The 24,195-nt window shown below is 34.9% G+C and overlaps 1 protein-coding gene and 1 non-coding gene across 3 annotated transcripts in view; one reads left to right on the top strand and one right to left on the bottom strand.

Moving 5' to 3' along the window:
- ATG5 (autophagy related 5) overlaps window positions 1-24,195 on the top strand; it is a 140,991-nt gene that overhangs the window by 7,907 nt on the left and 108,889 nt on the right. The window contains exons 2-3 of one of the 2 annotated variants that reach the window (XM_004044467.5): window positions 1,660-1,825; window positions 9,411-9,538. In XM_004044467.5, coding sequence (XP_004044515.1) covers window positions 1,718-1,825; window positions 9,411-9,538 — 236 coding nt within the window. In that variant the 5' untranslated portion in view covers window positions 1,660-1,717. The remainder of the gene's footprint in view (window positions 1-1,659; window positions 1,826-9,410; window positions 9,539-24,195) is intronic. The other variant, XM_019030082.4, reaches the window with a different exon arrangement.
- LOC115935104 (U6 spliceosomal RNA) lies at window positions 13,601-13,711 on the bottom strand. The gene has a single exon (XR_004070814.1). It is a non-coding gene; the product is annotated as a U6 spliceosomal RNA (small nuclear RNA).

Below are 24,195 nucleotides of genomic sequence, written 5' to 3'. Positions count from 1 at the left end.
AAACAACTGCATACCACCTTTATATCAGATTCAATTTTAGATATACTTATTTGTCATAACCTAGATTTCATTATTTTTTGCCACTAGTGAATTCACTTTAAAAAGAGCAAGCTATTAATGTAATCAGGACGTAGTGAGGTCTTTCCTATTTTCAGTGAGTTAATTTTGTGTCATTTGTAAACTTGGAAATTTTTTGCCAAATGCAGAAACTCAATAGTTTGAATTTGTAGCCTATCAGTGTGGAATGATATGAAGTTTACATGCATGTATATCATTCGCTTAAAGTAGTTGTTTTTATGGATATATTTTAATAAAAGTTAAAACACTAGTAGTGTGCTGGAAAGAGCACTGGACTCAGTTTAATAACCAGAATTCTTGTTGCCTAGTACTTTTATGTTGGACATATCTTTTCCACCTCTTGCAGTTTACGTACCTGTAGATGGCATTGCATCCAGTTGACCTCCAACTTTTTTTTCTTTAACTAATTAATTTATACCGTCTTAATGTCATTGGTCAGTGGAAGAGGAAAAAAAGGGAAATAAGCTCCTTGAATAATTCAGTGTTAATAATTTATATTTGGCTAAACTCGTAAGATTATTTAGAATGTTTTCATAGGATACATTGTGATAGATTATGAATTAGCTGCCTATCAAAGATGAGAAATATTATTTGGATAAGTATATTGAATCTTAGTATCCAGGTGCCACATGTTGAGTTACTCTAAGTGTATATTATCAACAGTATTTATTTCAGCATTTACTCATGTCGTGTATTGTGATGTGTTATTCAATTGCAGAATATTAGCATTGGAAGGCACTTGGATATTACAGAGTTCAAAAGCCATGTCCTTATGCCATACCTAGAATATTGTTTTGCAGATCTAGTGCTATATTTGTGGTATAGAGAATATTCTGAGAGATCCAAGTGGAAGCATTTACTGTTTCATTGGGGCCAGAGGGCTGTGAGCATGGTTTGCAGAGTAGGGATTTGAATAAGTGAGAGAGGAGCGGAATAGTAGGATACAGAGAAAGGTGTTCAGGGGGCCACTTTTGGTAGAGGGTTTACAAAAGGAAGTACAGTAATTAAAATGGAAGTATTGGTGGGATTAAATTGTAGAGAGGATGAAATTTAGAAAGGGGAATGGGTTTATAGAAAGATTTTTTTCCCCAGTGTGAAAGAGATATTTTCTAAGATGGGAGAGTAATAGTTTTGCAGGAAGAGAGGAGAAACTATCTGGAGTAGGAAAAGGTGAATATATTGGATGGGGCAGGGGTAAATGCGAGAATGATCCTTTGGAGTTGGACTGTCAGGATTCATAGGGTATAGGTGAAGCTTCTCTTTAGGTAAGCAGTAGACTCTTCTGGGCTTGAAAGACTGATGCAGGTACAGTTTCATTTTGACTGTGGTTCAGTACTTAAATATGCAATGAATATTACTGGCATATGTAATTTTGATCTGATTCCTTTACATAAATAATAATTTTACATTAAAATTTGTTGTACTCTTTTCTTTGAATTTATACTAAAGATTGGTGAACATCATTTTTTTTTTGAAGTGGATAATCTTTATGGCATTGATTTTTTAAAATAATCTTTTGTTTTCTAGCAGGTTCATTCATCGTTGCAAGGATCTGACTAATGCTCTTCATTTTATTTTCAGTTTGGCTTTGGTTGAAATAAGAATTTAGCCTGTATGTACTGCTTTAACTCCTGGAAGAATGACAGATGACAAAGATGTGCTTCGAGATGTGTGGTTTGGACGAATTCCAACTTGTTTCACGCTATGTCAGGATGAGATAACTGAAAGGGAAGCAGAACCATATTATGTAAGTACATTGATTGTGGCAAATGGGATATTTAACCTTGTCCATTTTTGTAAGAAAAAGCTGTAAGAACTTGGAGGCCATTATGTAACATTTTAGATACAGCTAATTCATGCTTATTTTGGAAAAAAAATTAACACAGATAAGCATAAAGAAGGAAATAATCACCTCTAATGCTACCACTCAGAGGACAAAACCACTGTCAACATGTTGTCATGATGCGTTCTGGACTTTGTTTTCCTTACATGTATGTGGGTATGTTAATGGAATCATCAGCTATGGTGCCTTCTTGACTTTCTTTTTCTTATGCATATATTCATATATAATAAATGTATGATAATGGAATAATAAGATGTGCTTTTTTAATAGGAAGAGATATTGAAAATAATAGGTTCAGATTGTATTCTTTTGTAGTTAAGAGATTCTAAGCAACTGTTTAACAAAGTGTTTTTATAGCTTAAAGAACATATAAACATGCACACATACACACACACGATACATTCACTGAGCTATTGTATGTTATATGTGAGCTAATATGTAATATATATTTAATATATATTATAAATTGCACACAGACTTGCAGGTGTGAGTTAATGGATTATGTATTTTACAAACACTTTTCAAATGTCTTCTGATTTTGGTGTGCTTTGTTTCCGTTTTCTAAGTGCATGTATAATCCCAGTTTATGCCTCTGTCAGAGATGACATCCTGCCTGTTTACTGAATAGCCCATAATAGGCAAAGATATTCTCAATTGTCGTTACTGTTTTTTCTTTTTGTGTCTCAGGTATGCATTCTAGTGTTTACCTGGAGATGATGTGGAAAAGTAGAAATGTATTTGTGATGAGGAAATGCTTCTTCTGTTTCACTTTAATGAAGTCTGCCCTTTGCTTTCCCCCTCATCTCTCTGAGAGGCAGCGCTGCTCCTCAGCCTGCTCCAGCTACGGAAAGTCAGATTACTGGAGGAAGCTACTTATTAAGGAGCGCATTCGCTCACTTTTTGGGTATAGGACTGTTTTTTTGTTTTTGTTTTCCTCTGTGCATCCTCAGCATCTGGCACAGGCTCCTCAAGTGGTACTACTCGGTGCATGAATGTTTCCCCAGGCTCATGTTGGGATTTTGTTTGAAATCATCTTTTTGGGTTTTCTTACTAGAAATGATAGTTTTAGAGAAGTTCGGCCATCTTGTTACTGGTACTCAAGCTTATATACACGTGAGTAATCTTAACTTTGGAAATATCAACCGTTTTCTGTCTAGAAAAACATCCACAGTTAAAAACCAAGTATGGTCATAGTTTTATTTTTAGAAGAATTTCATTTGTTAGAGGTATTTTTTCTGTTCTTGTTCTGTAATATAGGTTAGGATACCATTTTTTTTTTGCCAAACAAGTTTTTGCTGTTTTAATTACAACTTTTAACCTTCATTGGGTTTGTAATAGTTTATGAGTATGTAAGAGTATATAAGAGTATATTTGGCCAAATTGACAACAACTGAAAAATAATTTGTCTGTTTACTTTTATTTATTTATTTATTTATTATTTATTTTGAGACAGTCTCACCCTGTTGCCCAGGCTGGAGGGGGCAGTAGCGCCATCTCGGCTCACTGCAACCTCCCTCTCCTGGGTTCAAATGATTCTCATGCCTCAGCTTCCCAAGTAACTAGGATTATAGGCATGTGCCATCATGCTCGGTTAATTTTTATATTTTTAGTAGAGACAGGGTTTCGCTGTGTTGGCCAGGCTGGTCTCAAACTCCTGACCTTAAGTGATCTGCCCGCCTCGGCCTCCCAAAATGCCGGGATTACAGGCATGAGCTACTCCACCCAGCCTGTTTACTTTTAAATCAAACTCTAATGTTTGACATACTTCCTAAAGTTAAATAAATTTCGTGTAAAGAATACAGTATTTTTTCTTTATAGACCTGTTTAAATTGGAAAAGACTATTGTGAGCACTAGAGCGTAAGTTGTTTTCTAGTGTTTCTAATCAAATTGAAAATGGCAAGAGTGTTGACAGTAACTGTAGGAGAAAGAGGATTGTCTTGTCTTATAGGTAATTGGTTTTTTCTTGAATTCTTCCTAATTCTTCACGCAGAGAAACCTCTTATACAGTCATGATTTGTGTTTTTGAAGACTGTTGGGTGACTGGCATATAATAAACATAAAACAAAAAACTAGAATTTAAAACCATATGGCACAATCCAAATTTTGCTATTTAAATATGTACATGCTTAAGTGTAAGTTAATACATACAAGGAGGAAAATATATAAAACATCAGTGATGGCTAGTCTTAGAATTACAGATGAGGATTTTAGTGCCAATATAGCTGTAGTTCAGATATGTCCCTTGCTGTCAATTAAGCTTGAACACATTTTTAATATTAATATTACATATATTCCTCTTTTCTGCATTTTGATTTGTTGCCTCTGTGCATAATCTTTCCGCCTATATCCTATATGTTTATCACTGAGCATTATGTTTTATTTTTCAGAGAATATTGGTAAGGAAATTTGTAGAAACTAGATAACTTTTCAATTTGTATTTTTTTGTTTATGTTCATTTAAACTGTTGCTTTTCATTTAGATTATCCAGTATAAAAACACATATACTCATTTGGATTGCTATTTTGTGACTTGTTTCTAGAGGAAATCATGATTAGACCCATGGTCATCAATGTCATGGACCCTTAACATTAGGCAGCGATCCTTTTATGTATCCTTAGTCAGGTGTCTGCCCTTTTCCACTATGACTATGTCTCTGAGCCCTGACCTCTTCCTTCACTCTGAACAGGTGACCTCACTTCCTCCTTCATGAAGAAAATAGAAATGATATGATAGGTGTGATAGGACCTCCCTTAACTTTCTGTCACCAAATCTGCAAAACCTATCTGCATCCCACACATTTACTTCTCTTTCCCTCTTGTTATAATGGAAGAAGTATTCTTCCTTCTAGGCAAGGCCCAGCCCTCTATGTATCTTCTGCCTTCTCAGGAAGCTGGTGGTATCTGATCTTCTCCCACCTCCACCTCTGCCTTCTCTGTTTATTTTACTTTCAACTTCTTATCTGCTGGCTCCTTCACGGTTTTTAGTGTTGTCATAAATCCTTCCTATCCTGAAACAACAACCCTCTGTTGACCCCATCTCTCAACTTTGGCTTTTCCTCCATGGCTAGACTTCTTAAAAAGGTTGCTTATAGTCATTCTCTGCCTTCCACCTCCTACCAGTTAGTTTTCTGTAATCACATTTTCATACTATTCCAAGAAAACTGTTCTTGCCAAAGTCACTAATGGTATTTTTTTTAGCCAAGCTCAGAGTCTGTTTGTTAATTTTCATTTGCTTTATCTCAGCAGTGTTTGATGTTGTTGGTTGCTTCTCCCATCTTGTGGCACTGTCCTGTTAGCCCTGCAGTGCTCAGTATCCTTGGTTTTGCTTTTGCCTGTCTGGTTTTTATGTGTGTGTGTGTATGTGTGTAGTCTTTTTTGCCAGATCTTTCTCCTTTGTTTATTCCTTAATATTGGTATTTCTTAGGGCTCTGCTTTCTTTTTTTTCACTTCACTTTTTACCCCCTGGAGTTCTTGTCCATTTTTATGTCTTTGTCAAGCATTTATATCTTGACAATTCCCAGTATTTTTCTCCAGAGCTCCAAACCTATATATTTGTCTACTGGAGATCCTCACTTAGATGTCTTATAGGAGCTCAAACTATGTCTGTTAGAAACTGGACTCATCAGCTTTCCCCCCAAGAAAATCTGGTCCTCTGCATTATTTTATTCCCTTCCTGTTTTGGCAAGAAGAACTACTCTTACTTGAAACCTGGGACTCATCGTTTGGTGCTTCCTTCCTTCTCTCTTATCCCAGATAGTCGGTAACTTACTCCAGAGACCTCAGTGTCTCTCAGACTTATCTGATCCCTTTCATCCCCCACTGCTACAGCTTAGACCAGACTACTGCTTAAAAACTGATCAGGCCAGGCACAGTGGCTCACGCCTGTAATCCCAGCACTTTGGGAGGCCAAGGCGGGTGGATCACCTGAGGTCAGGAGTTTGAGACCAGCCTGGCCAACATGGTGAAACCCCATCTCTACTAAAAATACAAAAAATTAGCCGGGTGTGGTGGTGGACACCTGTAATCCCAGCTACTTGGGAGACTGAGGCAGGAGAATCACTTGAACCTGGGAGGTAGACGTTGCAGTGAGCCGAGATCTTGCCTTTGTACTCCAGCCTGGGTGAGAAGAGTGAAACTCCATCTCAAAAAAAAAAAAAAAAAAGATCAAATTGCACAGTAGTAACCAGTTTCCTGCTTTTAGTTTTCCCTTCTTCCCATTTTCTAGTCTGCAATTGGAGTGATCTTTTCAAAACACATGTCTGATCTTGTCACTTGCTTGCTTAAAACCTTTGTGGCTTTTCATCATTTTTAGGATCTTTCATTTAGTTTACAAGGTTCTCGATAATCTGGCTCCTGGCTTCCTCAGCACTATTCTGTCTTAACTCTGTACCTTCCTATCATATTCAGCTTCTTAGACTTCACTCAAATGTGCCCATCTTTGTTTCTTTGTATTCATTCCATGCCTTTTGTCTTGCAGTGTCCCCTGTTTGGAAAAGGCAGAGGTATCTCCCATACCTACACACACACAGACTTCCACACTCACCCATGTTCATTTCACTCCTATTTGTCTTTTGACTCTTTGCCTTAAGATACACTTCGTGTCAAGGCCTCCCGTGAAACTCAAGATCAGGTTAAATTCCTTTGCTGCTTGCTCTTATAACATTCTTTACTTCCTCCCTGCATTAATCACGTTTGTAATTTTGTTTTTTTGTATCTTTTTTGCTGTCTAACCTGTATGCTGTATAAGGGGAAGGACTCTTCTGTCTCTCTTAATGTTGTATCCTCATTGCCTAGTATGATGCTTTACACATTGGAGTGGAACAGAATTCTAGTATGTTTTACTTCTATTTTTGTCCTAGAAAGGTCTCTAATTTTAAAATTGAAAATTGTTGGACAGAATTGGACTTGGCATAAAAATAAAATTATGGGCAACTTTTTTGGAAACATAAGTATTCCATATAATTGCATAAAATATGTATTCTTTTAAGCTGTATAGATAAAAATGAATCACTTGTATCAGAGTCATGGAATACTTTATACTAGGGCTAAATGAGGAATAAGAGAATGATAGTTTCCATTGTAGCTGACAGTATTTCCAAATGTGGTTAATCTTATTCAAAGTAAAAGAACTAAAAGAACATTGAAGACATATGTTAAGTGAAATAAACCAGGCACTAAAGGACAAATATTATATGGTTCCACTTAAATAAGGTACCTAGAATAGTCAAATTCATAGAGATAGAAAGTAAAATGGTGGTTACTGGGAGCTGGGGAAGCAGGGAATGGGGAGCTACTGTTTAATACGTACAGTTTCCATTTAGCATGATGAAAAAGTTCTGGAGATGGATAGTGAATGTATTTAGTATTACTAAACTGTACACTTAAAAATGGTTTAAATGGTAAATTTTATACTAGGTATATTTTACCACATTGAAAAAAAAAGAACTTAAACCAGTGAAATACACGTAAGAAAAACAATGAGTAGTATATATAGTCTGCAGGTAAAAGACAAGAAGATGATGTCTTTTCATTGTTGTTTTCATTTTTATTTGTTTAAATATTTCCTAGGTAAATTGTATCTATATATACTATAGAATAGTCATTCTTAAATCTTAGAGTGATTTCTTAGTGTTTCTATGGATATATTAGTTAAAGATTACTCCCACAGGCCAAACGGAACAGAAAATTGCAGCTACATTTCAGTGTGGATTCTGCCTTAAAAATGAGTATTCTTTTAAAATTACAGTTGTTGGCTCTGCCTCACTTAACCTTTGGCATCTCTGACTCATTCAGCAAATATTTATTGTGTGCCTCCTTTAAAGCAGGCACTATTTTGGGCAGTGGAAATGTAGCATTGAACAAAACAGACAAAAATTCCTGTCTTAATTGAGGTTATAGTCTAATGTTCTTTTTTCCTTATTGTAAAAAATATTTTATTTCATAAAAATCATTTGTGAGTTCTTTAGCAACTTTGAGTGAAGCCAAGGCATGTAATACAACACTCTCCAAAATCAGGAGCTGATATATCCATACCCATTAGCTGTGGTGTTTCTTCCCTCCTGCTGTCTCCATAAGTTAATATTATTTTCTACAGAATAGATTACTATGTAATGCCCATTAATCATTTTTAAATTAAAGTTCAGGATTTGCTAATAGAGACCTTATTAGACTAATAGGTTATACTTACATATTTTTGAAAACAGCTAGTTTGCCACGCTGTTTTGCTTTTTTAAAGAGACTTTAATGTCACATCTGTATTTGTCATTTCTGAAAGACTACACTGAATCTTTTCTCTGCCATTTATTTAAGAATAGCATGATATTGGCAAGTTATTTAAAACAGGGGCGATAATACTTCCTGTGGGGGAAAAAACTGCTTTTTCTTATATTAAATAGTAAGAATTCCTTTTTCTTTCTTCACTAATCAGTTATTTCTTTATAAAAGAAGAACTTATATTCTGTTGAATGCATAATACTATTCAACAGCTTGTTCATAGTATTTAGTTCCTTGTATTCCATACTGGAGCATGCCAAATGTCTCCCTCCCATACCTCTGTATTCTGTAGCCCCTAGGATCAATGTCACGTTCTCCTACCTAGTTGGTACCTATTATCTTGGACTTCCATGATTAAATATAAATTCCTTCAGCCAGAATATCTCTTTCTGTATATATTTGCCAGCTTAGTAGTTCTACTTGATTTATTAGTCAAAAGATACCACCTTGAATAAAAAGCATGAAAGATGGTGTGGTTATAAAAGCAGCCTAAAGAATAACAAAGCAGTTTTATCAGCAAAAGAAATCAGACACTTAGGAAAGCAAGAAATGGCTAGAGTGTCTACTGCAAAGGAGGAAAACCATAAATTTTTGCCAACCTCCTTCTTTTATCTACTTGTCGGTTCTTTATATAAATCATAATCGATTTTCCAAAACACTCCTGTTTTATTTTGGGGTACCTTTTCTGGGGAAAAAACACTGACCAGGTTCTTCATACTGTTTTTTTTGAGGCTTTACCTAGCTCAGCATTCTCTCTCAGCCTTCAAAACATGATGGACTGGTTGAGAAGATTTGATTGATAAGTCAAAGTATACTTTAGAACTTCAGTTGATTATCTTCTTAGAACAGTTTAATTGACTCAGATGAATCATTTTAATTTTTAAGTTAAATTTTATAGAACCAATAAGTATCCTAAATAGTATGACATCTAATTACATTTTTATTTAGTGTTATAGGAAGATTGTAGATAGATTTGTGTTGATCATTCTGGGCATTTATGTGGTAAGCTGTGCTTAAAGTAATGGCCCCATAAGAAATATTAAAACATCTTAACCTTTAACCTTTGATCTTCTATAAAAAGCAGTAGACTTTGTGTGGGATATTCAAAATAATGCAAAGAACACGGCTGTTTTTCCTTAAAATTCAAAAACCTACTTAGTATTTTTTAAAAATAATAACTAGTAAATAAATACGGTTTTACAAATTTTCATTTCAGTTGCTTTTGCCAAGAGTAAGTTATTTGACGTTGGTAACTGACAAAGTGAAAAAGCACTTTCAGAAGGTTATGAGACAAGAAGACATTAGTGAGATATGGTTTGAATATGAAGGCACACCACTGAAATGGTGAGTGAATTTTTCTGCATTATTAAGCATTAAGTATATACTAGCTTTAAAAAGGTATAGTGCCCTGAAACAATTGTAAAAAAAGTCCTGCGAGGATAGAAGTCATTAGTCTAGCTCATATAATATGTGAAGTTTAGACTATTACTAGAATACGTTATTGAAAATATTTCTGCCTTCTGTTTGGATGCGTGGATGACTGGACAGATTCATATATTTTTAGCAATAGATTTTTATATGGTACAATAAGAATATATTTGGTTATGGGCTATTTTCAGATATATTTAAAACTCCCTTATGAAAAGTCATCTCTTGACATTATTCAATTTTATTTCTGACACCAAAATATTTATAACATCTTTATATACATGATTACCTTAAGTGGCATTGTTCAAACTGATTGCCATATTTAGTTGACCACTGCGCCAGAAGCATATCTTAACTAGGCTTGGTTTAGAGTATTTAAAATATATTGATTTCCTTTTTACGTGAAAAATAAATTTGATGGTTTGCATTTTTAAGAAGGGTATTGAACTGATAAGAACAGATACTACACGATCCCAGCACTTTGGGAGGCCGAGGCTGGCGGATCACCTGGGGCCAGGAGTTTGAGACCAGCCTGACCAACATGGAGAAACCCCATCTCTACTAAAAATACAAAATTAGCTGGGCGTGGTGGCACATGCCTGTAATCCGGGCTATTTGGGAGGCTGAGGCAGGAGAAATGCTTGAACCTGGGAGGTGGAGGTTGCAGTGAGCTATCACAACATTACACTCCAGCCTGGGCAATAAGAGTGAAACTCTGTCTCAAAAAAAAAAAAAAAAAAGGGTATTGAAATCAAATCCTAAACCTGTGCTTATCCATGTACTAATGATGTTTTTTTGTGCTTCCTCTGTTATTGGGAGTTTTGTTCATTGTGCTTCCAAAAATATTTAATGAAACTGGAAATTACAGAGAGAAGAATGTAAAAAAAAAATAGTTCAAGGTATGCTGGATGTTAATGTTGAAATGCTACCATTTGGATACAGTTGAATGAAAAAAATACAGGCTAAGACAGATTTAAATGAAACATGAAAAATACAAATTGGTTAAAAATGGACTTGCTCTCTGAATCGGGGAATATTAAAATGAAGAGTTTTTGAAAGAGCTTTAGGACAGATGAAAGGAAGCTACTTAGGTGTTTAATAAATGCAGCCGATGTGAATCAAAGGACTATTTATTAGCAAGGAGAGAAATTTTGGGACTCACCTTGTGCTGATGAGATCCCAAGAATGAGTAGATTTTTCATAATGGATTACAAACATACAAGGTTGTATTTTGGGTCCCGTCTCTAATCCTTTGAGATTGTTCTGGGAATTTATGACACCGTTGTCTTGTTATAGCATTCTTTCTTTAAATCAAAACAATACTGAGCTTCATGATCATGTATCAGACTCCTCTGATTCTTCTTGTGTAGTTCTAGACCTCACGCAGCATAGATAAGGCAATGCTTCCCATTTCTTTTTATTTCTCAGGAGAATTGGAGGTTTTGGAATGGGAAGGTGACTTAAAGGAAGTGTAAACGGAGCAGCAATTATTAAATAGAAGAGTAGAATGACAGGGTGGAGGGGGAAACAGTGTGGGAGAGTAACAATGGGATGTATGTATGCACTTGACATTTCTAGCTATAGTTATTTACATTGTATTGCATTATATGTATTACAGATTATCTCAAGATTTTGTGTGACTAGCGGGGCTTTTCAGTTTTATTGTAAAGCAGGATTTCTCAATAGGGTCACTACTGACATTTTGAATTTGATAATTCTTTGTTGTGGTGGGCTACCCTGTACATTATAGGATGTTTAACAGCAGCTCTGGCCTCTTCCTGCAAGTGCCAGTAGCACTTCCTCCAGTCTTGATTATCAAAAATGTTGCCAGATGTCCCAGAATGGAGGCAGAACCACCCCCAGTTGAGGAACTCTGGAAAATTTGGGAAACCTCAATTTAGCTTGTAAAGTAAGTGATTGCTAAGTCATCATCTTTCAGCTGCTGTTTTATGCTGTCCCTTGTGGTGGTTATTCTTGTATTCAATATGGCTTATATTTTATAGGTTTATGGGTAAATAGTGTTTGGACCCATTTCTCCTTGTCACTGCAAAACAATGATTTTGGCTTAAATATTATTATACCATGTTCTTACTTTGTCAGTATTTATCCCTTTGGAAAGTCTTTTGTTAAAGAGTGGAGTTCTTTTCCCTTTTAGAGAGCTTATGTGAAAGTAATTATATTCAAGTATCTTTATGGTAGTTTTGGGGGTGTTAACTTTTTATGTGTTATATCACTTCCACAGTTACGTCATGCTGTAAGCTCATTGTAGCTAATGACTTTTGATGCATCTTTTCCTTTAGTGTTTTTAAGTACTCCATATATATGAGGCGTGAATAACTTCCAGAGCCATAAATGTAATCCAGGGCCTCTGGGCTTAGTCTTGATCTTTTCTCTCTTTGCTTCCAGTAATAGCAGTTTTCTCTCACGTTAAAAAATGTATCTTCCTGGAAATAGGCTATCAATATAAGAATATCTGGCATTTAAGTAGTGGGCTTCGCAAAATAGGATAGTTCTGTGAATTTCCATCAGTGGAGGAAAGCAGCTACCGCTGAAGTGTTGGAAGACTTGGACTTTTGAGACCATACAAGTGTCTTAAGGATAGAGAAGCATTTATTTGAGTTGGATAGTAACGTCCTTCCTATATTTATTCTTCAGAGTTTTAAATAAGTTCAGGTAGGAAAGGAAATTAGTCGCCAGTTAAGACAACTCATAAGTGAGGGAAGAAAGAACAGAAATTGATGTTTCTTCTCTCTTTATAACCTTGTCACTGATTCTGTCCCTTAATTCAATTAAGTTTGTCTTTTCATAAGGTGACAGTTCTCAATGACAAGAAAAAAAAACTAAAGTCCTTCACAAATCATGACTTTCATCATACTCAGTTGGTAAAAATATGGCTTTATCTTCCTGTTGGTAGGACATAGATGAAGAGTACCGGGGGCTTTGTTTTTTAAACAAATGCTTGGTTTTAAAGATTTTTTAAAGAAATAGTACATATAGTAAAATTAGTTATAGATAATAGCAGAATGGAGTATTCTTAAAACAAATTATTTTTCCTTTACTGTTAATTCTTTCTTACTATTCTTTGTTCATCTACTTGGCTAACAGACTGTGTGTGAGAAGGGAAAAATAATCCCAAGCATATAATTAATGTGGAATAAAATTCATCTTTTTTTTTTTTGAGATGGAGTTTTGCTCTTGTCGCCCAGGCTGGAGTGCAATGGCATGATTTCGGCTCACTGCAACCTCCACCTCCCGGGTTCAAGTGATTCTCCTGCCTCAGCCTCCTGAGTAGCTGGAATTACAGGCTTCCGCCACCACGCCAGCTAATTTTTGTGTTTGTAGTAGAGACGGGGTTTCACCATATTAGCCAGGCTGGTCTTGAACTCCTGAGCTTAAGTGCTCCACCTGCCTGGGCCTCCCAAAGTGCTGGGATTACAGGTGTGAGTCACCGTGCCTGGCCAATTCATCTTTTTTGGAGTATGGTTTGAAGAGTTTTTAAACAATTGTGTACAGTTGTGTAGCTACTAACAAAATCAAGATAATAAGATATTTAATTTCACAAAATTCCCTGGTACTCCTTTACAGTTACCTCTTCCTTCCCCCAACTCACAGCAATTACTGATCTAATTTCCATCTCAGTTGTTTTACCTTTTTCAGAATGCCATATAAATGGATTCATGTAGTATGTAGCCTTTCGTGTCTGAATTTTACCTCGAGTAATGTTTTTGAGACTCATCCTTTTTGCGTGTATCAGTGGTTTTTTCCTTTTTGTTGCTGAGTAGTATCCCACTGTATGGTTATACCACAAATTGTTTATTCATTAACTGATGGACATTGGATTGTTTCCATTCTGGGACTATATTGAGAAAAGCTGCTGAAAACACCTAGAGGTCTTTCTGTGTCAAGCCACATATATTGTAAAAGATAAAAATTAATTTTGTTTTCTGAATGTTCCTTTATTTTTTATTTTTATAATTTAAAAAAATTTTACTATGGAGCGCTTCACAAATTTGGGTGTCATCCTTGTGCAGGGCCATGCTAATCTCTGTATCATTCTAATTTTAGTACATGTGCTGCCAAAACGAGCATGAATGTTCATTTTTAGTATATGGAAAATGTGATTGATTTTTGTGTTCTGCAACCTTGCTGAACTCACACACTAGTTCTAGGAGTTTTTTTGGTAGATCCTTTGGGGTTTTCTACGTAAACAGTCTTGACATCTGCAAATAGAAATTATATAATTTTTCCAATCTGTAGGCCTTTTATTTCTTTTCTTCTTCTTTTTTTTCCTTATTGGAGTGGCTAGAACTTCTAGTACTGTGTTGGATAAGAGTGGTGAGAGTGGACATCTTCTGGTGTTCTTAGTTTTATGGGGAATGTATTAGTCTTTCACAATTGTCATGAATAGATGTTGGATTTTGTCAGATGCCTTTTCTGTGCTAATTATATGATTGTATCACTTTTCTTCCTTAGCTGGTTGCTATAATAGATGACATTTATGGATTTTTGATGTTGGACCAACCTTGTATACATTTAATAAATCTTATTTGGTCACAGAATGTAATTAGTTTTATACATTGTTGGATTCAGTTTGCCAAATAATATTTCGTTGAGGATTTTTATGTCTTATGTTCATAAGAGGGATTGTAGTTTTCTATTTTTTCTATTGTCTGATTTAGCATTAGGGTTATACTGGCTTTATAAACTGAGTTCGAAAGTGTTCTGTTCTGATGTATTTTCTGGAAAAGGTCGTGTAAAAATGCTGTTAATTCTTTAAGTGTTTGATAGATATCTCTAGTGAAACCACTTGGGTCCGGAGGTTTCTTTTTGGGGAGCATGTTAATTACCAATTCAATTTCTTTGATATATATAGGTCTACTCAGCTTGCCTATTTCCTCTTCATTGAGTATTGGTAGTTTATGGGTTTTGGGGAGTTGGTTTGTTTTTTCTAAGTTGTTAATTTATGAACATAGAGTTGTTTATAGTATTTCCTTGTCTGTGAATGACTTTAGGATCTGTAGTGTTGTCTTCATTTTTGTCAGCTTTGTTAGAGGTTTACCAATTTTACTTATTTTTTTGAAGAGCCAGTGTTGTGGTTCATGGATTTTTCTCTCCTTTTTAAAATTTCCAATTTTGTTGGTTTCTGTTTTTTGTTTTTAATAATCTTATTCCTTCTGCTCCTTTGGTTTTATTATTTTTTTCTAGTTTCTTGAAAAGGAACTTAGGTTATTTTTTTGAGCTCTTACCTTAATTTCTTTTTTAAATTGTAGTAAAATGCATGTAACAAAATTTACCATCTTAACCATGGTAGTGTTAATTACATTCACAATGTTGTACAAGCATTTAGTGTTACAGATATCTATTTCAGCCAGGCTTTAGTGTAGACCATAAATTTTGATATGTTCTGTTTTTGTTTTCATTCAGGTCTGTGTATTTTTAAAATTTTCTTTTGAGGCTTTCTTTTGGAATCTTAGTTTTTTTAAGAAATGTGTTTAATTTCCACATTTAGTGGTTTCTCTGTTATCTTTTCATTATTGATTTCTAGTTTGATTCTATTGTAGTAAAAAAAGAGCTGACTGTAATTTTGGATCTTTTAAATTTGTTGATGTTCATCTCCACTCTTGATTCCCTCATCATCTAGCCTCTAGATTCTGATTCTGGCTTCTAAGTATGCCTTAAACTCCCTGCTTTGTTTTTCGGGATTCAGGCCCATCTGATTTCTCACATGGATTGTTTTAGTGGCCTCTTAATTTGTCTTCCTGCTTTTAATACTATTACTTTTAGTTTATCTTCCCCAGTGCCATAATTTTTCTTTCTGAAATGCAGATCTAACATTGTTATTGTCCTCAAGAACCCTATTCTGACTTATCATCATCTACAGTATAAAGCCAAACACTAAAGCATGATGTGTGTGTAAAGGTTGTCCATGATCCCACTTCTTTCCAGGTCTTTCCAGGTGTACTAAGCTACTTGTTTTAATGAATGTTGGATAATGTTTTGGGCTTCTGTTTCTTTGCTCATCTAATTTGATAAATCTTTTTTGCTCTTTCCAGCATCCTTTGTTTTGGTTGTAATTAATTATTCATTCATATATTCCCTCCTGTAGCTCATACTTCTAACATCTAGCTTAACTATGACCTTTTTTGTGGTTCTTTTTAGCCCAAAGTGATCATTTCTACGTTTGTGCCATCTCTACACTACGTGTGTACTTCCTATATTCTTGTCATGTTATAACTGTGTATTGTAACATAATGGTTATTAAGGATGCTGACTCTGGAGTCAGAAACCAGATTTCAAATCCCAGCTTCATCACTTACTAGCGGTATAACCTTGGGCAAGTTATTTGACCTTTTTGTATCTCAGTTTTCTTGTCTGTAAAACAGCGATAATAATGGTACCTTGTACTTCGTAAGTTTGTTTCAAGAATTAAGTGAGTTGATATGGGTTAAGTATCCTTTATCCAAAATGATTGGGACCAGAGTGTTTCAGATTTCAGATTTTTTCAGATTTTGGAATGTTCGTATTATATACTTACAGTATTCCAAATCTGAAAATCTGAAATGCAAAATGCTTCAATAAGCAGCAGTTCCTTTGAGCATCATGTCAGTGTTAAAAAAGGTTCAGATTTTGGATCATTTTTCTTTGTACTTAAACCAGAAGCATATAGGAGGGGATAAGTAAATGTTTGTTCAGTGAATGAATGAATGAATCTAAATTTGCCCCTTGCTTTTATTTGGAAAACCGAGACTCAAATAAGTAAGGTAACTTGCTCAAATAAGTTAGGACCCAGATTTTGAGAGTATCAGTTCAGGGCTCTTTTTACCACACCTGCTAACATTTTGTTTAAAATTTTTTCTCCCGTCTTATCTGTTCTCTCTAATTGCTTATATCAATTTGTCCAAATTAGAATTAAAAAAATTTAAGAACAGTGGTATACTTATAATGAATACTCACTACATTTATTGTTGTTGATTTGTAGAGAGCTTACAAGGAGGTTATGTCTGATTAGAGCTTTATCTTTGCATCTTTAGCTTTTAAAAATTACATGGGAAATGGAAAGTGCTGGCCTAACTCAAAATAGAGTCTCTTTCTTCAGACTGAGATGTTAGTCAGCAGAGGGTGCTCTAACATTGTATTTTAAGGGGTGAAGTTTCTTATTACCACAACTGGTGTTCACATTTTATATTTGTTACTTTTATATTAGAATTATGTTAAGAGACGAGTTCTTGGTCCTTCCGAAGAATACTTTGTAAGTAAACCCTAATTTTGGTTTAGATCTTAGACCTTCAAGCACGAAATTTAGAACAAGCTTCTCATTTTGTCAACTGTAAAATAAATAACTTTAATGGGAAATTTTACTCTGCAAATTGACTTTCAGGACAGGTGGTAAAAGGAGGAAGTTGAAATTACTTTTTGAATTGTAAAAAAAAAATACATACTCTTGGGCTACATGATTTTGGTCAATGATGGACCGCATTTAGGATGGTGGTCCCAGAAGATGATAATCTGTATTTTTATAGTATCCTTTCTATGTTTAGATGCATACATACTTATCATTGTGTTACAGTTGTCTAGAGTATTCAGTGTAGTAACATGATGTACAGGATTATAGCCTAGGAACATTAGGCTACACCATGTAGCCTAGGTACGTAGTAGGCTATGGCATCTAGGTTTGTGTAAGTACACTGTGATGTTTGAACAGCGAATGAAATTGCTTAACAATGCATTTCTCGGAACATATCCATGTTGTTAAATGTCCCATGGCTGTATTGATGTTGATCTTAAACATAGACATGATAGAGTGACTCAGAATTTAATACTCTTTGTGATTTCAAAAAGTAGATTTTAGCAAAATGCTTTAGTGAAAACCTGTGTATAATTTTTTAAAAAACATTTAACATTTTAATCATAAATGCTAACAGATTCTTCTGTCTTATTTCCAGTCTTTTTAAGGTTGTGAGTTTCTGGAACTTAACCCATTTATGCAGGAGATTAAAATTTTTTGTGTGTGAAAAATCAGACCTTGTCAATGACCTTGAACAGTTTACATAACTCCCACAAGCTTAGCATTCCAATAATGGAAAACTAGGCATAAAGGAGTTAACAATGTATTCTGTAAACTAGATTTTTGAAATGTGACTTACATTTTATATATGTGGTATCCCTTCATTATTTTTGAACTTTTTCATATATAAGAATGGGCTTAGAAAGCTGTGAAACACATTGCTACTCTATAGTTGTTTGTGTTTGTCCTACATATAGAGTAAGTCAGTATTCACGGCAATCATCAAATTACTTTGGTTTGCATTTCTAGTTACATGCTTGCAGTTACAATGAAATGTAATCCTGTTTCCAGTGAATCAGAATGCAGCAACTTTCCGAATAGGCATTTATTTTAGTGACATGAACTTGGGCAGTAGTTCTCCAGTATGGGGAAAATTCTTTCAGTGCTGATTTTAGAATACTTGTATTAGTTTGCTATCTGAGTACAGATATTTATACTAGAATCATGTCCCTTCTGAGAATATCCATTATTGCTACACCATGTGCCAATGTGCACACATGCACAAACATACACACACATATAAATGGAGTAATGAATAAAAAAAAAGCAAAGAAATATTAAAATATATTCATTTCGAGAATTGAATATGGAAGACTAGAGCAATGTGAAAAAGAACAAAGTGTAAAAATAGACCTAATACTGTTCTCATGCAGTCATTTTCTATAGGGCAATACACTGAGTCTTTAGCTAGTTGGGTCCTCTTATGGATTCAACCAACCATGGATTGAAAATATTTGGGGGAAAAAGCAATAACTAATAATAATACAACAATAAAAATGAAATCACAAAAAGTCCAATATGGTATAACAACTATTTACATAGCACTTACATTGTAATAGGTATTATAAGTAATCTAGCAATAATTTAATGTATATAGGAGAATGTGTGTAGGTTATATGCAAACACTATGCCATTTAATATAAGGGTTTAAGCATCTGCGAATTTTGGTATCCAGCTAGGTCCAGGAACCAATCCCCACACGTACCAAGGGCGGACCGTATTCCAGGTTCAAATCCTTACTACTTCCTTTTCTATTAAATTTAAGTTAGATGGTAGAAGTAGCAACATAATAGCCAATGGTTACATTATGATTTACTTAGGGTGTATGTGGTTTCTGTGTTGTGGGTTAGAAGCCTCCTCACAAAACTGTATATAATATCTGTTCAGAAGAGTTGTACAAATTAGTACTTTTGAAATCCTTGATGTAAATCAGATTAAAGTGTAAGAGAAACTCAGTACCTTTAATTTTTGCCAGTTCTGTTTTCTTTTATAGATTGTCTTGAATATCAGTAGATTCATTAGAAATAAGCAATCTGGGAACCAGTGAATTCAGATAGCATATTTGTTTGGAATTAATATCTTTGCATGAAAATAATTCTAACATAAAAATTTGTATTGAACCACATGTTAATTATGGAATTTGACAGTAGAAATAAGTAAATGGTTATCTTACTCCTTCGTTTTTCTGGTTCATTTTTATTTTTAAAAAATCATAACAGGATGATTATTCATTTTTATAATATTTAGAATGTTTTTATGTTAATACTTTATTTATTTTTTTTATGGAGATGGAGTCTCCCTCTGTCGCCCAGGCTGGAATGCAGTCGTACTGTCTTGGCTCACTGCAACCTCCGCCTCCCGGGTTCAAGCAATTCTCCCACTTCAGCCTCCCAAGTAGCTGGGACTACAGGTGCATGCCACCACGCCCAGCTAATTTAAATTTAAATATAATTTTAAGGAAGCATATGTTTAAATTTATCTCCTAATTCTTAATATACCAAGACAAAGGAGTTGTCATCATTTACCATCTGGGACCAATGAAATTTAAAAAAAAATTTTAAGATTTTGACAGGCTAGCGCTGGGCGCAGTGGCCCATGACTGTAATTCCAGCACTTTGGGAGGCCGAGGCGGACAGATCATGAGGTCAGAAGTTCAAGACTAGCCTGGCCAACAGAAACCCCATCTCTACTAAAAATACAAACATTAGCCAGGTGTGGTGGTACGTGCCTGTAATCCCAGCTACTCGGGAGGCTGAGGCAGGAGAATCGCTTGAACCTGGGAGGCAGAGGTTGCAGTGAGCCAAGATCGCACCACTGCATTCCATCCTGGGCGACAAAGCGAGACTCTGTCTCAAAAAAAAAAAAAAAAAAAATAGATTTTGACAGGGTCTCCCTCTGTTGAGTACAGATCATGCCTGGCTAATTTTTTTTTGCAGAGACAGGGTTTTGCCATGTTGCTCAGGCTAGTGTCGAACTCCTGGGCTCAAGCAATCCACCTGCCTCAGCCTTCCAAAGTGCTAGGATTACAGGCATAAGCCACCATGCCCAGCCCCAATGAACTTTAATATGTGTGTGTGTGTGTGTGTGTGTGTGTGTGTGTGTGTGTGTGTGTGTGTTTAAGTCATTTTGCAAATAATTTAGAGAATTTAGAATAAAGGAATAGTGTATAACAACTTTATTAGAAATTTTAATACAGGTTTAAGTACAGTAGATTTACATTTTCATTTCATATTTTTCTAGTTTTAAAGGTATCTAAAATGGTCAACATCCCCTGAATGCAACTAATTGCTCATTAATTTTTATACATTCAAATATACCTCTGAGAGGTTCTAGTTTATTACTTCTGGCCCTTCTTGCATCTAATAGTGTTAATAATACTTGAAGAAATCTATAAACCCTTTGCCAGCTCATGATTTCATTATGAAATGTTTTCTTTTTTATGTGAATCAACACCAATTAGACTGAGCAGCCCAGTACTTTTTTTCATTTCTATGTGATCTAATTCCTTCAGTCTTCTTTTTATATAAATAGAACTTTTGCATTTGCCCACTATGAAATAAATTTGCGTAAATAGCATAAAAGATGAAATAATATTGTCACACGTTCTTTTAGTAAAATGGAATGGTCCAGGTTTTTGTCATAAAATATCATGTAATGAAGTTTTTTCTGTTGATGACTAAGCTGTTAAGATTACCATGTGTTCCTTTTTGTCTTTAGAAATATATTGTTCTTCTATTAGTTCTTGAGCTATGGAAAGTTTAAGATATCATCTAAAGACTCAGAGTTTGAGATTTCACTTAAATGGTCAATTTCACTATTGTCATTAAAGTCTGGAGTACTGCTGTCTCTCTTTGTATTTTGTCCTGATTTGTCTAATAATTGTGAAACATCTTCCTCTGTCAGTTTTTTTCTCTGCCATTATTGGTAGAAAATGAGAAACTTGGAATTTTCAACTGTGTTAATGATAGCTAAAAACTGATTCCAGAATGGAGTCTGCTTGCTTTTTTCTTTTTTCTGAGACCGGGTCTCGCTCTGTTGCCCAGGCTGGAGTGCAGTGTTGCAGTCTTGGCTCACTGCAACCTCCACCTCCCAGGTTCAAGTAATTCACCTGTCTCAGCCTCCCGAGTAGCTAGGACCAGAGACACATGCCACCACGCCCAGCTAATTTTTGTATTGTTAGTAGAGACGGAGTTTCACCTTATTGGTTAGCCTGGTCTTGAATTCCTAACCTCAGGTGAACCACCCGCCTCAGCCTCCCACACCCAGCCTGCATGCTTATTTTACACTTTATTGAAAGATGTTTCAATACTTTAGGCAACACATAAGAAAATGAAAGAAGGGTACATTCTTCTATCATCCTTCTAAGCATCATGTTATTTTTTCAAATTCTTACTGTTTTAGTGTCTTATTGGGAATAATTGACAAATAATGATGAAATAAGTTCTAGAGTGATGAAATAGTAAAATGTTTCGATACATAGGAAACAATAAGATCATTAAGACCCTAAAATATATCTTAGATTTATAAAAGTGTCCAGTAGCTCCATATGGTAATTACTACATGGAGTAAGTTTTATATATATTTTTTTTAAAGTGAGTTTTTTCTGTTCTTTGGAATACCTTTAAGAATGAATAAAAGTCATGAAGTGTCAATCATTAAAATAGTTGGAACTGCTCAAAAAAGAAACTCAGAACCTAAAATTGGCTCCATTGGATCTTTATGTTGTACCTAGGGTTAGTCTGTGGACTTCTTCAATTTATGCATTCAGCAGCTGTTTATTATGTACTTTGTTCAAGCTTCTGTGTATTTATAGTTTTCTCATTTTTAAAATATTTATAGTTTTCTCGTTTTTTAAATATTGAGGGTTAAAAAAATAATTCATGATTGAGTCTTATGTTTAACTTGTATTCTGATCCAGATATTTCCTTAAAGAGTTATTTGGGCTGGACATAGTGGCTCATGCCTATAATCTCATTACTTTGGGTGGCCAATGTGGGAGTATTGCTTGAGTCCAGAAGTTTGAGACCAGCCTGGTCAACATAGTTGGACACTATCTCTATAAAAAATAAAATAATTAGCTGGGCATAGTGGCACGTGTCTGTAGTCCCAGCCACTCAGGAGGCTGAGGTGGGAAGATCGCTTGAGCCCAGGAGGTCAAGATCGTAGTGAGCTTTGACTGCACCACTGCACTCCAGCCTAGATTACAGAGTAAGACCCTGTCTCAAAAAAAAAAAAAAATTACTTGATTTTATATTATAGATTTCTTTAAGATATATTTGTTTTAGAATTTGCTTACAAATTCACAAAAGTGTTTCACACATTTGTTAATGGCAGGGAATATGTAAAACACTGGATTGCTAGTAATTTGATGTGATCTCGAGTGAATCTTATCTAATAGATTAGACTATTTTGCTTAGCGGAGTTCTTTGTATTTTCAGTGCTGTTTAGAATTTGGAAAGCAATATGGTGTCACTTTTGAAATGTTAAGTCTTTTTAATGAAATCCAAGTGAATAAAACTTTAATTAAGTGCCTACATTCATCTTTAACCCTGTTGCAGATACCTAAGAGAGATATTCTAAAAAATAAATTGAAGACATTAAAAGGTCTGTTTTGTAAAAGTGTAAGGTATTATTTAGAGCTTGTTCAATTTTAATACTTCAGAGAGAAGGATCAGAATTGGATTAAATCTATAACTTGTCTATAGTACTATATATGTGTGTATATGTGTGTGTGTGTGTATATATATATATTTTTTAATTTTAGGTTTTGACTGAGGCGAGAGTTTTTCCTGGTTCCAGAATTTTCTTCAGTATTAGTTTCTGGATATGAAAGGATTGATTAGAGAGAAATTTAAGGGTTATTATTAAGAGATATAATGCATATAAGACTAAAAGTACCCCCACTGTTTTATTTTTACCGACAGGGCATTCATTCTAAATTCTTTTTTTTTTTTTTTTTCCTTGAGAAAAGGTCTCACTCTGTCGTCCAGGCTGGAGTGCAGTGGCACAGTCTTGGCTCACTGCAGCCTCTGCCTCTCGGGCTCAAGAGAGTCTCCCACCTCAGCCTCCTGAGTAGCTAGGGCTGCAGGTGTGTGCCATCATGCCCAGCTAATTTTTTTTTTTTTGTATTTTTGGGTAGAGACAGAGTTTCACCATGTCAGTCTCAGGTACTGGAACTGGTCTCGAACTCCTGACTTCAAGTCAAGTGATCCACCCACCTTGGCCTCCCAAAGTGTTGGGATTACAGGCTTGAGTTACAGTACCCAGCCCATCCTAAATTCCTACCAAATAAATACATGATCTCTAGAAACTGATGACTTTTCCATAATTCTATACAAGTAAGCAAGCATAAATTATATATACAATTATATATATAAACATATATCTATGTTTATATATATAAGCAAATGTGTACTACTCCTTGCAGAGCAGGGCTATCCCATAAGCATCGTGCCCAGAGTAGCACAAGCATAAATAATATTAACTGACATTTGAATCTTGGTCAGAGTTACTCATTTTGAGATAAATTTGATATGTTTTCAAATTTTGCAGCTCTTAAATCTAGGAGTAACTCATTAATAGATTATACAGATAAAGACAGGACTGTGTATAACACCAAGTAGTCTTCTTTTTGCCTTTGTTGTGAGTACAGGGTGAGCATCCCAAATCCCACAATTTGAAATCCAGAATCTAAGACTACAAAATCCAAAACATTTTGAGCACTGACGTGACACTCAAAGGAAGTGCTCATTCCAGCATTTCAGATTTTCAGATTTGTGATGCAAATATTCCAAAATTTGAAAAAAAAAAAAAGCTGAAATCTGAAACACTTCTAATCCCAAGCATTTTGGAAATGGGATACTCAACCTGTATTATTTAATTCTGATTAACCAAGTAAGCTAATTTACTTTAGATTTTTTAAAAGGATGACTTAAGGTTTGTCCATTGAAATCTACAACATTTGTATTAGTCATGTTTATTTATTGCTAAGTTATTTACTTCACTGTGGGTAATGGTTATATTAGGAAATGTTCTCTTATTTTGGAACTTATTTTTTTAAATTTAGAATTAGGTTTCAGAAGAATATTCAGTGGCTTGGGAAAATGTTGACATTATATTATGTGAAAAAAGTTATAGTACAGTTTGTAAAGGATAGTCCTAATCTGTATTTACATATGTATGTGTAGGTAAAAGAGTGGAAATGTATATGCTATAATGTTAATGGTAA

Source organism: Gorilla gorilla, chromosome 5 (assembly GCF_029281585.2).
Source record: "Gorilla gorilla gorilla isolate KB3781 chromosome 5, NHGRI_mGorGor1-v2.1_pri, whole genome shotgun sequence".
NCBI classification, from domain to species: domain Eukaryota; kingdom Metazoa; phylum Chordata; class Mammalia; order Primates; family Hominidae; genus Gorilla; species Gorilla gorilla.
Note: the sequence above shows the minus strand (reverse complement) of the source record. Positions and strands in the feature narration are given on the sequence as shown.